The sequence below is a fragment of the Cryptococcus neoformans genome, chromosome 11 (assembly GCF_000149245.1).
Source record: "Cryptococcus neoformans var. grubii H99 chromosome 11, complete sequence".
NCBI classification, from domain to species: domain Eukaryota; kingdom Fungi; phylum Basidiomycota; class Tremellomycetes; order Tremellales; family Cryptococcaceae; genus Cryptococcus; species Cryptococcus neoformans.
In genome coordinates, this window is record NC_026755.1 from 777,311 (window position 1) to 787,310 (window position 10,000).

The 10,000-nt window shown below is 46.3% G+C and overlaps 4 protein-coding genes; 2 read left to right on the forward strand and 2 right to left on the reverse strand.

The window, feature by feature from the left end:
* Window positions 1-893, reverse strand: part of CNAG_01746 (E3 ubiquitin-protein ligase RNF14) — a 2,787-nt gene extending 1,894 nt beyond the window's left edge. Inside the window, exons 1-2 of the mRNA XM_012197341.1 lie at window positions 557-893; window positions 38-489 (exon numbers count right to left, since the gene is read on the reverse strand). Of these exons, the coding sequence (XP_012052731.1) occupies window positions 38-489; window positions 557-622 (518 nt within the window). The 5' untranslated portion in view covers window positions 623-893. The remainder of the gene's footprint in view (window positions 1-37; window positions 490-556) is intronic.
* A 194-nt stretch (window positions 894-1,087) lies between these two features.
* Window positions 1,088-5,426, forward strand: CNAG_07599 (DNA mismatch repair protein PMS2). XM_012197050.1 has 13 exons: window positions 1,088-1,229; window positions 1,283-1,396; window positions 1,446-1,532; window positions 1,581-1,795; window positions 1,849-2,054; window positions 2,105-2,266; window positions 2,324-2,523; window positions 2,571-2,650; window positions 2,706-4,210; window positions 4,262-4,437; window positions 4,490-4,641; window positions 4,695-4,730; window positions 4,793-5,426. Exons 1-13 carry the CDS (start codon window positions 1,211-1,213, stop codon window positions 4,907-4,909), a joined length of 3,069 nt encoding a protein of 1,022 aa, XP_012052440.1. The 5' UTR covers window positions 1,088-1,210; the 3' UTR covers window positions 4,910-5,426.
* A 169-nt stretch (window positions 5,427-5,595) lies between these two features.
* Window positions 5,596-8,844, forward strand: CNAG_07600 (beta-glucosidase). XM_012197536.1 has 5 exons: window positions 5,596-6,412; window positions 6,468-6,680; window positions 6,730-7,257; window positions 7,311-8,228; window positions 8,279-8,844. Exons 1-5 carry the CDS (start codon window positions 5,946-5,948, stop codon window positions 8,598-8,600), a joined length of 2,448 nt encoding a protein of 815 aa, XP_012052926.1. The 5' UTR covers window positions 5,596-5,945; the 3' UTR covers window positions 8,601-8,844.
* Window positions 8,587-9,841, reverse strand: CNAG_01749 (hypothetical protein). The gene is made up of 3 exons (XM_012197342.1): window positions 9,511-9,841; window positions 9,324-9,444; window positions 8,587-9,262 (listed from the first exon to the last, which is right to left on the reverse strand). The coding sequence occupies exons 1-3, from the start codon at window positions 9,692-9,694 to the stop codon at window positions 9,142-9,144; spliced, it is 426 nt and encodes a 141-aa protein (XP_012052732.1). The 5' UTR covers window positions 9,695-9,841; the 3' UTR covers window positions 8,587-9,141.
* Window positions 9,842-10,000: the final 159 nt, after the last annotated feature.

Sequence of the window (10,000 nt, forward strand, 5' to 3'; positions counted from 1 at the left end):
CGTCGAGCGAGAACAAAGACAAGAGAACGTTATTCACGTAAGAACATCATGTATAAGCCTCTGAGTTTCCCGAAGGAAGTCCCCATTAACAACCCAGTCCCACCACTTCCATAATACACCTTGCCCTTGATCCAAAGCCTCTTTATCGTCGTCCCACATGCATCGAAGCCTGTCTTTAATTTCCTTCAAATCGTTTTGAAGTAACCAGCTTCCTAATTTGTCATCATGTCCCTTGAAAAGAGGGGCGCGGAGTAATATTGGAGTAGGGGGCACAAGCAAGGGGTAGGTATCCGGAAGCGCGACACAGAGAGATAATGCTGGGAGATGAGATAAAGTCAAGAGCGGTGTTGACGATTCCCCATTGTTACTTGCGGTTGAAATGGAGATCTTAGTCGGTGAAGATAATGTGACAGGTAATGTCAGAGTCAACATACGCCCTGGCTTGTTGCCTGGATTGGGATGTATTTTGATCTGACCAGGATATATAGACTGTGATTACAGTTTCGTCCGACAAGATTTCATTAGCTGTTGAATGAGATTGAAGGAACTGCCATACCTCCAGTACAGTCAACTCGTCCTCCTGCATACTCTCGCACTGATGAAGGATTCCATGATCGTCCATGTCGTGGTATATATAACAAGGCGAATACAACGAGATCAATAAAGATGGTGATACTGATGATAATTTTGCTAACACGGATGTCGACGATAATGTTGCTGATGCTGATGCCGATGATATTTGCTATGTCGATGCCAATAATACTGTTTACTGATGCTAATGCTGCTTGCTGTCAGAAGTTGTCGACAAAACACACCGTATGGTGGGCCACTACACCATGACCTTGCTTTTATTACTTTCGTGAGATTATGCTCTGGCTGTTGCAAAATTAAAATCATCCAAGAGACAGGTGGCAAATCTCGGTCTTCTCCCAAAGAAGCTCGACACAAGCCCCTCGGCCTTCTGAGCTCCGGGTTTCGTCGGAGACCAGCCAATGTCCGTTGGGGGAGCGCGGACTTAAGCCGTAATTATAATTGTGCTTCGTACGCGTCGCGCGATAACTTCCAGACATTGGCGGATGATCGTCGTGATGGATCTGCTTGTATGTACTTTTCCTCCATCATCCGTTTTGCCGCACAGCACACCTTTGGGCATCTCCTATAGTGTGGCAGTCTATAGCACATAGTTATAGAGCATAGCTGACCAAGTAGAATGACCGGGGGTATCAAAGGTACGCATAGCCAGTTTGTAATTCTTCCCTCGCCCTCATACTCGCGTTTGTAGCCATCGACACCTCTTTAATTCATCGCATTCATTCCGGACAGGTTGTCTTGGATCTACAAAGTGCTATAAAAGAGCTCTTGGAGAATAGCTTGGATGCTGGCGCAACAGCCATTGGTGAGGTGCTGAAAAGTATGGCGTTGAGCGATACTGATTCTTTTCATAGATGTACGAATCAAAGACAACGGTCTAGATAGCATAGAAGTTGTTGACAATGGCTCAGGAATAGCGGAGGCTGATTGGGAATCTGTTGGTGAGTCGATTGTCACCGCCGTCTATACTTTCGCTCATTGGACTGCAGCCCTGAGACATCACACGTCAAAACTGCCATCTCTAGAAGATTTACACAAAGTAACTACCTTTGGCTTCAGAGGTGAAGCACTTTCCGCCCTTGCTGCCCTATGCGACTCGATTACAGTAGTGACTGCTACGAAAGAGACTGCCCCAATGGGAGCGGTAATCAAACTCGGAACAGATGGTCGAACGATTGACACTTCAGGAAGAGTTGCCCGACCGGTATGTCCGCTGCTGCAGTGTAGTCAAGACTGACCAGGAGGCATCTAAAAAAGCGTGGGACTACCGTTACATTGTCAGGTCTCTTTAATCCTCTTCCTGTAAGGCGAAAGGAGTTTGAACGGAATGCGAAGAAAGAAGTATCGAGAGCGCTCGTCTTACTGACCGCATATGCCCTTGTACCGGCAAGTGCCTCGGTTCAAGACGCACGAAACGGAGTCCGTTTGAAAGTTGAGCTGACTGCAGGAGGAGGGCGAGCTGCGTGAGCTAGATTATTCAATGTCTCTTATATAACCCTAACGCCTCATCTAGCAAACGGAACATTCACTTGATGACGGATGGGAGAGGTCAGCTACGTTCTTCCGTAGGCGCTGTATGGGGGCCTTCGGCGTTAGATAACGTTGAGGACATCGATCTCAGCTTGGAAGTGGAAATTGATCGACTCATGGCTCGTCGCGAAGGAATTACGGAAAGGTCAGTATCCGCCAGAGTTCGGTGAAATATTTCACTGACATTTGTTCATTATTTTAGGACGCAGACTGTGAAAGTCAAGGGGCTGATTTCATCAGCACAGTGGGGCTGTGGATTTTCAACTTCCTCAAGACAATTTTTCTACATTAATGGGCGCCCATGCAATCTCACAAAAGTGGCTAGAGCGATCAACGAAGTCTACAAAAGCTTCAACACAAGCCAATTACCTCTCGCTATCCTTGACTTTAAAATTCCTAATGGTGAGTTGCGCCGTAAGATTGCAACATCCACCCTGACATATGCTCAGAGAGTGTGGATATCAATGTGAGCCCTGACAAACGAACGATTTTCGTGCACAGCGAAGACTGTCTCATAGATTCTCTCAAGGTACTGACGTTTCATCCGATGGATGTGCACCCTGCTAATGAATCGGCCGAGACAGACAGCTTTGGAGTCATTCTTTGCACCGTCACGGAATACATTCACAGTGGAAGGAGCCAGTCGCACGATAAAAAGCATCCGACGTGATCATTCACATCCATCGCTGAAACAAAGTCGGCACAGTCAAGCAATTAGTCAAACACAACAGGAAAACGCGGGTTTGGAGGAGCGAGAAGGTGAACACCAAGTAGCAAGTGACAGGGAGGCATTCGAGGATGTAATAGCTCGGAGATCCCTTTCACGTAGGTGCTCCCAAACTACCGCCAACATCCCTTCATCTCCACACGAGGAGCAAACGAAACGATCCATAACTTCCGCCGCAACATTGACTTCGTCCGTTTGTGAACCAGACGAAGCCCGGCTCTCTTCCCCAAGCTCTCAAGCGTCATTTCGGCAGCGGACCCTGAGCATGTCGAAACCTTCCTTGAATCGTGCCCAAACAGTCTCCGTCATCCAAGCGCTCAGTAACCGTGAGGCAATTAGCAAAGACCGGATGTCGAAGCTAAGGGAAAATCCACAAAGCAGCATTAGTCAAAAGCCTACTGTGAAACACGAAAGTGACGACGAAAGTGACGACGAAACGCAGATTTCTGTGGATGAAGGGCAAGAAGTGATGGAAGATATGTCCGAAGATGCGGGCCAAGATGAAGGAAGGAACATGGAAATAGTCAGCCCGAACCATGAAACCCAGAAGGTGTCTGAAGATGAGGCAAACGTAGAGACTATCGAGGTAGAGGATCAGACGATGGTAAGGGGATCCCGCATTCAGGATCATACTATTAAACAATCAAGGCATGCGAACAAACGGATTCTCGAAATTGAAAGTTCCACTGATGAGAATATACTCCTTCCCACACGTCATTCCGCTTCTGCGGTGTGGTGCGGAGTGGACCAACAACTGTCTGAGCAAACACCGGCTTCTTCTCAACATACCCTTTCTGAGAGTGGCCGTGATTTGTCTAGTAGGAATGATCCTCCACCTGAAAATCGGAAGTTCGACTTTTCTACCTCGTGTAATCCGCAGCGGACATCTGCCTCTTCGTCCTCTTCACCTATCGCCAAGCCGAGAGTCTCACAACGTCTCAGATCTGATAAAGCTTACCGGGATGAGATTATCTCTACGGCTCCACAAGGTGAAGTTATTATGCGTTTCGACTTGCCCCGCTTGCGCAAGAGATTTGCAAATGCAGGAAATCGCCAAGCAGAGGCGCAGAACAAGCGTGTATCGCAGCTTGTAAAACAAGATGATCTGGAGGAAACAGCCGGTATCAAAAACAAAGACTCGGAACTCGCAGAAGAAGCCCTGTCAAGGGTAATCTCGAAAGCTGATTTTGAGAAGATGGAAGTCAAGGGGCAGTTCAATAAGGGATTCATCATAGCAAGACTGCAATCGGTAGATGACGGCACAGATGATCTTTTTATCATCGACCAACATGCGTCAGACGAAAAGTACAATTTTGAGACCTTGCAGCAAACAACGAAAATCAAAGCCCAAGCTCTTATCAAGTATGTCTAGAACCTCTATTATTGAGCTTTTTAACTGATAATGGATGGAAGACCTCGGGCACTTCACCTCACGGCTGGCGATGAAATTATTGCTATGGAAAATATTGACATCCTCAATGCCAATGGGTTTGATGTCCATGTTGATGAGAACAAGCCTGCCGGGAAGGGTGAAAGAATAAGTCTTTTGTCAATGCCAGTAAGCAAAGAAACCGTATTTGATTTTAAAGGTGGGCGATCCTTGCGTCCAAACAAGTTCATTGCTCAACGAAGACATGACAGATTTAGAACAGCTACTTCAACTGTTGTCTGATGACTCCCGACCATCGGGACAGATGGTCCGTCCCATGAAAGCCAGGGCAATGTTTGCCAGTAGGGCTTGCAGGAAAAGCGTCATGATCGGAAAGACTTTGACAAAGGGCCAAATGTCTCAAGTGAGCTTTTGATAAAGGTACAAGATTAGGATATATCATTGACCCGAGAGTAGCTACTACGCAATATGGGTACCATCGATCAGCCATGGGTAAATATGACTTTTTTTTTTTTCTTTTTAAATTTCCTGTGCTCACTGACCCTTCTCGGCAGAACTGTCCTCACGGTCGTCCCACAATGAGACATCTTACGAAGTTGAACCTTGCACCAGAATCAAGTAAAATAAAAGGAAGGTTTGACTGGACCAGGTGGAAAGAGGCTCTGGGGTGACATAATAGTGCTATTGATGAGAACTGCATGACTGTTACGGTCGATGCACTAGCTAAAAAGTTGTCCGCGAGATTCTCCGCTCGAGAAAACGGCAAAAATGAGGTCTTGGCTGAAACAGAGCCCGTTCCCGAATGCTGGACTTTTACTTTCAAGGGGCCTTTTTTGCACTAATAACAAGATTTGGGAATAAGTGCACAGGACAGAAAGAAGTTTGCATTGGTTGAGAGTCAGAAATTTTCGAGGAAAGAATCCATCTATTGGAAATGCTCGGCATTGCACCTGCTGGAAATGAATGCCATTTCAAGACCATCAAGCTCTCGCAATGAACTTTGCACCAGCCAGCGGATAAACATGACGATGCCTTTACTTGGAAGAGCCCCCCCTGACAATGATAACCCATGATAATGATGTTTTACGTATGTACTGTACGTACATACAACATAAAAAGCAAGCCAGGGGTGGGTTAAATGCTGATTGCCGAATTTTTCCCATCGGGCACTTTTCAGAAAAGAAAAACCGGGGATTTTCCGAGCGTTTGACATGCCAGATAGTCAAATGGCATGCATGTATGTGTCTTGTTGCTAGCGTGGTGGTTGTTCTGCTGATCACAAATGGCTAATGGATATGCGACATCCACGTCTGGGAATAACTGCAGATAAGCTAATTAATTCGTAATTATTCCAGTCATCTGATCTTATCCGCATGATGGAAACCGTCGGCTACGGCAATGGCATCATCACATCCACCTACAACTAGCGGATAAACGTCCTTCTTTAATTCTTCAGTGGTGGGATAGATTATTTCCGTTCATTTCAACCTAGCAGACCATGCTGCACATGGGTCCCAATCAATCATCAGCTTCTCATTTGCCTTCCCATGGAAATCCCAATATAAACGAACGTCTTGAATAGGTCTCCCCTTCTCTTCTTCATCTCTTACGGATCTTCTTCTACGGCTCCTACTCTTCTCCCTTTTTTCAATCAAGTTTTCTCAATCGTTGTGGCCTGACAGATTTCTTCACTGCCTCGCAACAACAATGCTGGCCCTGCCTGTCACCCTCCTATGGCTCAGCACCGGTTTTTCGCTTCTTACCTACGCCTCGCCGGTTACATCCGACGCTGACAATGCTATTGAAGCAAATAATAGTAGCTCGACTTCATTCCTTCCTCACAATGCCTCTCGACATCATGAATCAAGCTCACAACCCACCATCACATATATTTCTCCTCAGATAGCAGCCCCTATTAATGCCTCCTACTTCAATCCCTCTCACAAGTGGGAAAAGGCTTATCGAAGGGCCAAAAAGTACCTTGAAGATTGGACATTAGAGGAGAAAGTACAGCTCACAACCGGCGTGGGATGGGAAAACGGTCGCTGTGTAGGCAACATCGGGGCCATACCAGACAGAAATTTTTCAGGTTTATGTCTTCAGGATTCGCCATTAGGTGTTAGGTTGGCGGATTTTGTTTCTGCTTTTCCAGCTGGAATTAATGCTGCCGCAACGTGAGACACCTTTTCAACTTTTGCTTTGCCTATGTAACTCACCTTCGCAACATAGATTTGACAAGGATCTTATCTACGCTCGGGGCTATGCTTTGGGTCAAGAATTCAGAGGCAAAGGTGTGCATGTTGCTTTAGGTCCAATGACAAATATGGGACGTGTGGCAGCTGGCGGCAGGAATTGGGAAGGCTTTGGTGCCGATCCCTACCTAAGTGGTTGGGCAACTGAAATGACTGTTCGGGGTATACAAGATGCTGGTGTACAAGCCTGGTGAGCCTTTTTCTTCCGTAGATTCCTATCTGACAGTTAATGTTACTAGTGTCAAGCACTACGTTGCAAATGAGCAAGAACGCAATCGGACCACAGAATCCTCTAATATTGATGACCGTACCCTTCGGGAGATATACACCCATCCATTCTTACGTGCAGTACAAGCCGACGTGGCTTCTGTAATGTGTTCTTACAACCTCATCAATGGTTCATGGGCTTGCGAAAACCCCAAAACGCTCAATGGCATACTGAAGACTGACTTTGGCTTTCAAGGCTACGTCGTGTCCGACTGGGGTGCTCAGCATTCTGGAGTTGTCTCTGCCAACAATGGTCTGGATATGTCCATGCCCGGAGACATCGTTCTCGGAAGTCTGACTAGCTACTGGGGTCCCAATTTAACGGAGTCAGTCAAAAACGGGAGCGTGAGCGAAGAAAGGCTCGATGACATGGCGGAACGAATCATGGCGGCGTACTTCCTAGTGGACCAAGATAAAGATTATCCAGAAGTCAACTTTGATTCCTTCCGTTTGTCTGGATCCAATAATTCTCACGTTGATGTAAGGGGTGACCATTGGAAGTGAGTAAAAACAGCTTAAACATTAGGATAGCGAAGGCTTATCTTGTATACAGAATTATTCGGCAAATGGGAGCCGCATCGACTGTCCTTCTCAAAAACGTCGACCACGCCTTACCTCTTAGAAAGCCCCGAAGTATGACGCTTATCGGTTCTGATCTTGGTCCCTCTCTCCGTGGGCCAAACGGATTTTCTGACCGCGGCGGGCTGTCTGGTACCCTTGCTATGGGCTGGGGTTCTGGCACAGCCCAATTCCCTTATCTTGTCGACCCTCTTTCCTCCATATCCCGCCAAGCACGGGAAGATCGAACCATTCTCAATTGGTGGCTCGATGACTGGAACCTCTCGAATGCTTCCTATTGGGCGTCGGTAGCTGAAGTGGCTATTGTTGGTATCAACAGCGACTCTGGCGAAGGCTATATAACCGTCGATAATAACGAGGGTGATCGAAACAATCTGACTGCTTGGAACAATGGCGAAGAGCTAGTAAAAGCTGTGGCCTCTGCGAACAACAACACCATCGTCATAGTTCATTCTGTCGGGCCTATGATAATTGAGGGCTGGATCGACCACCCTAACATCACTGCCGTCCTTTGGGCCGGTCTGCCGGGGCAAGAATCAGGCGACTCTCTCGTCGATGTTCTTTACGGGGCATACAACCCTTCCGCTAGACTTCCTTACACGATCGCTAAGAAACGAGAAGATTACTCAGCCGATATCGATTATGTCACTTCTGATGTCCCCCCCATAACTCAGGTCAACTATACAGAAGGCTTGTTCATCGATTATCGACATTTCTTGGCAAAGGACATTACTCCTAGGTATGAGTTTGGCTTCGGTATGAGTTACACAAGCTTTGAGTTTGGAGACGTTTTCCTGGAGGAGATTAAGGAAGAGGGTGCAAAAGACGACATTTACAACTTCCAAGAGGTTGATGATGGGACGGTAAAGGCCGGTCGCTTTTTGCTTGACTAGTGAGTGTTCTCTTTCGATGTCCCAATTACACCACTAATAACATTGTTAGCTTGCACAAGGCCCGATGGACTGTTACCATTGATATCACCAACACTGGTGGGGTTAACGGCTGTGAGGTTCCTCAACTCTACTTAGCATATCCTGCCGACTCTGGGGAGCCGCCCAAAGTAATGAGAGACTTTGCCAGGATTAATCTTGATCCTGGAGCTAGCCAAACGGTCACATTCAACCTATCGAGATACGACGTTTCTATTTGGGATGTTGTAAGCCAGAAATGGGTTATCCCCGACGGTACCTTCGGTGTTGAAGTGGGGAAGAGCAGTATGGACAAGGACGCGAAGACAACTTCATTCTGCCCGGGAAGCCGTTAAGATATTGGTATCATTATTGCTTGGCAAGGTTTTTGTTCTTTTTTTCTCTCTTTTTTTCTTTTCAGCTGAACTTTAGACGTGGACATTCAAAACCATTGGAAAAAATAAGTTAATATAGTAATAAATAATACAGAATAAGATAATATAGTAGTAAACATTGCAGGATAAGTGAAAATTGTACGTAGTAAACAATACTCTACGGACTATGCAATTGACAAATGTAAATCATCCACATGGACAATTTAGGCCCACCAGTATTCCACCACATGACGTTGCTAACATTCCGACCACTATCATTGGTTTTTGATGAATCTCGATAGCGGAAATTTTTTTAGGGATCGCGACGCGTAAGCAAAATGGAGACGAAATAGTTCGAGGGCGAGTGTGATGAGTGCGTGGTTTTCCACTGATTATGGTAAGCTGACAAAAACCGGTTGGAGCAACAAGAAGGACGCAGATGGGAGGATGTCAAGGATGTGAGGTATGTGACCGAACATAATGGTTACTGAATACGACTCATGCTGCACATCATCATGGTTGGTCATTCGCTTTGTCTCCCGTCGTCGCTTTGATCCGTTTCTTCTCCTTCACTAGTTTCCAATGCTGCTTGCTTCTCTTCTGTAAGCTGTGATCTTAATCCATCAGCACTAAAACTAGGGGGCCTACCGGCCATGATGGCATATCCGTCAGTTCTTCCAATGCAATCAAGATAAAACGACTCACCACTGGCCAGCCCTTTTCCACTCTTTCACATCGCCTTTTTCCAGAATGTAAACAATCTCCCCAACCAGTCTGACATTCTCTTCAGGTGCGGTTGGAAAAAGTTTGATAATGGCATAGTCGCCTTCAAAGTAATTTTGGAGATATTGTCAGCGTCAGGCCCCTGCTTTTCGTAGAAATGACGAGATACCACGCATAACGATCAGCCCTTTCATCCTCTTCAGTGATTTTGATATTTCGACAAGTCGCTCTCCGCCCAAGGCATCCTTGCAAAGGAAATTGTTTGAGCCCTGTGGCGCGCCGAGCTGGACAAGAGTGTGGGACTGCGGGAGAGGAGGAGCATATGACTGCTGAGGGGCTTGTTTGCGGGGCATTCTGATGTGTTCCAATCGTCCTCGATTCCGAAGTGAGGTCTTTTTGCCGGTTCAATACACGAAGGAGGTCAGTAGATTAACGGAGTCAGAAAATGAAAGATATTCGCTCTTGTAATAACTTGTAATGGTACCGTATCACAGAAGAAGAAATCAATGAGCTGATAAAAAAATCACCCGGGCCCGATGGCTGAGTTACTTAATTAAATAAGACTTTTTTACGGCAGGAACAGCAATTATTCGATATAATTATTATTATCTCGGTGCGCAGGGGTACGCCACATCCTCCACTTCGTGATAGCTTTCATA

Bases quoted from the DNA above. Each gene is read 5' to 3' on its own strand.
- CNAG_07599 (XM_012197050.1), top strand. The intron at 2,267-2,323 runs GTCAGTATCCGC...TCATTATTTTAG, and splicing joins CGCGAAGGAATTACGGAAAG to GACGCAGACTGTGAAAGTCA. The intron at 2,524-2,570 runs GTGAGTTGCGCC...ACATATGCTCAG, and splicing joins TGACTTTAAAATTCCTAATG to AGAGTGTGGATATCAATGTG.
- CNAG_07600 (XM_012197536.1), top strand. From the start codon at position 5,946: ATGCTGGCCCTGCCTGTCACCCTCCTATGGCTCAGCACCGGTTTTTCG. The intron at 6,413-6,467 runs GTGAGACACCTT...TTCGCAACATAG, and splicing joins GGAATTAATGCTGCCGCAAC to ATTTGACAAGGATCTTATCT. The intron at 8,229-8,278 runs GTGAGTGTTCTC...TAACATTGTTAG, and splicing joins GGTCGCTTTTTGCTTGACTA to CTTGCACAAGGCCCGATGGA.
- CNAG_01749 (XM_012197342.1), bottom strand. From the start codon at position 9,694: ATGCCCCGCAAACAAGCCCCTCAGCAGTCATATGCTCCTCCTCTCCCG. The intron at 9,445-9,510 runs GTATCTCGTCAT...ATTACTTTGAAG, and splicing joins AGGGCTGATCGTTATGCGTG to GCGACTATGCCATTATCAAA. The intron at 9,263-9,323 runs GTGAGTCGTTTT...CATGGCCGGTAG, and splicing joins TGGAAAAGGGCTGGCCAGTG to GCCCCCTAGTTTTAGTGCTG.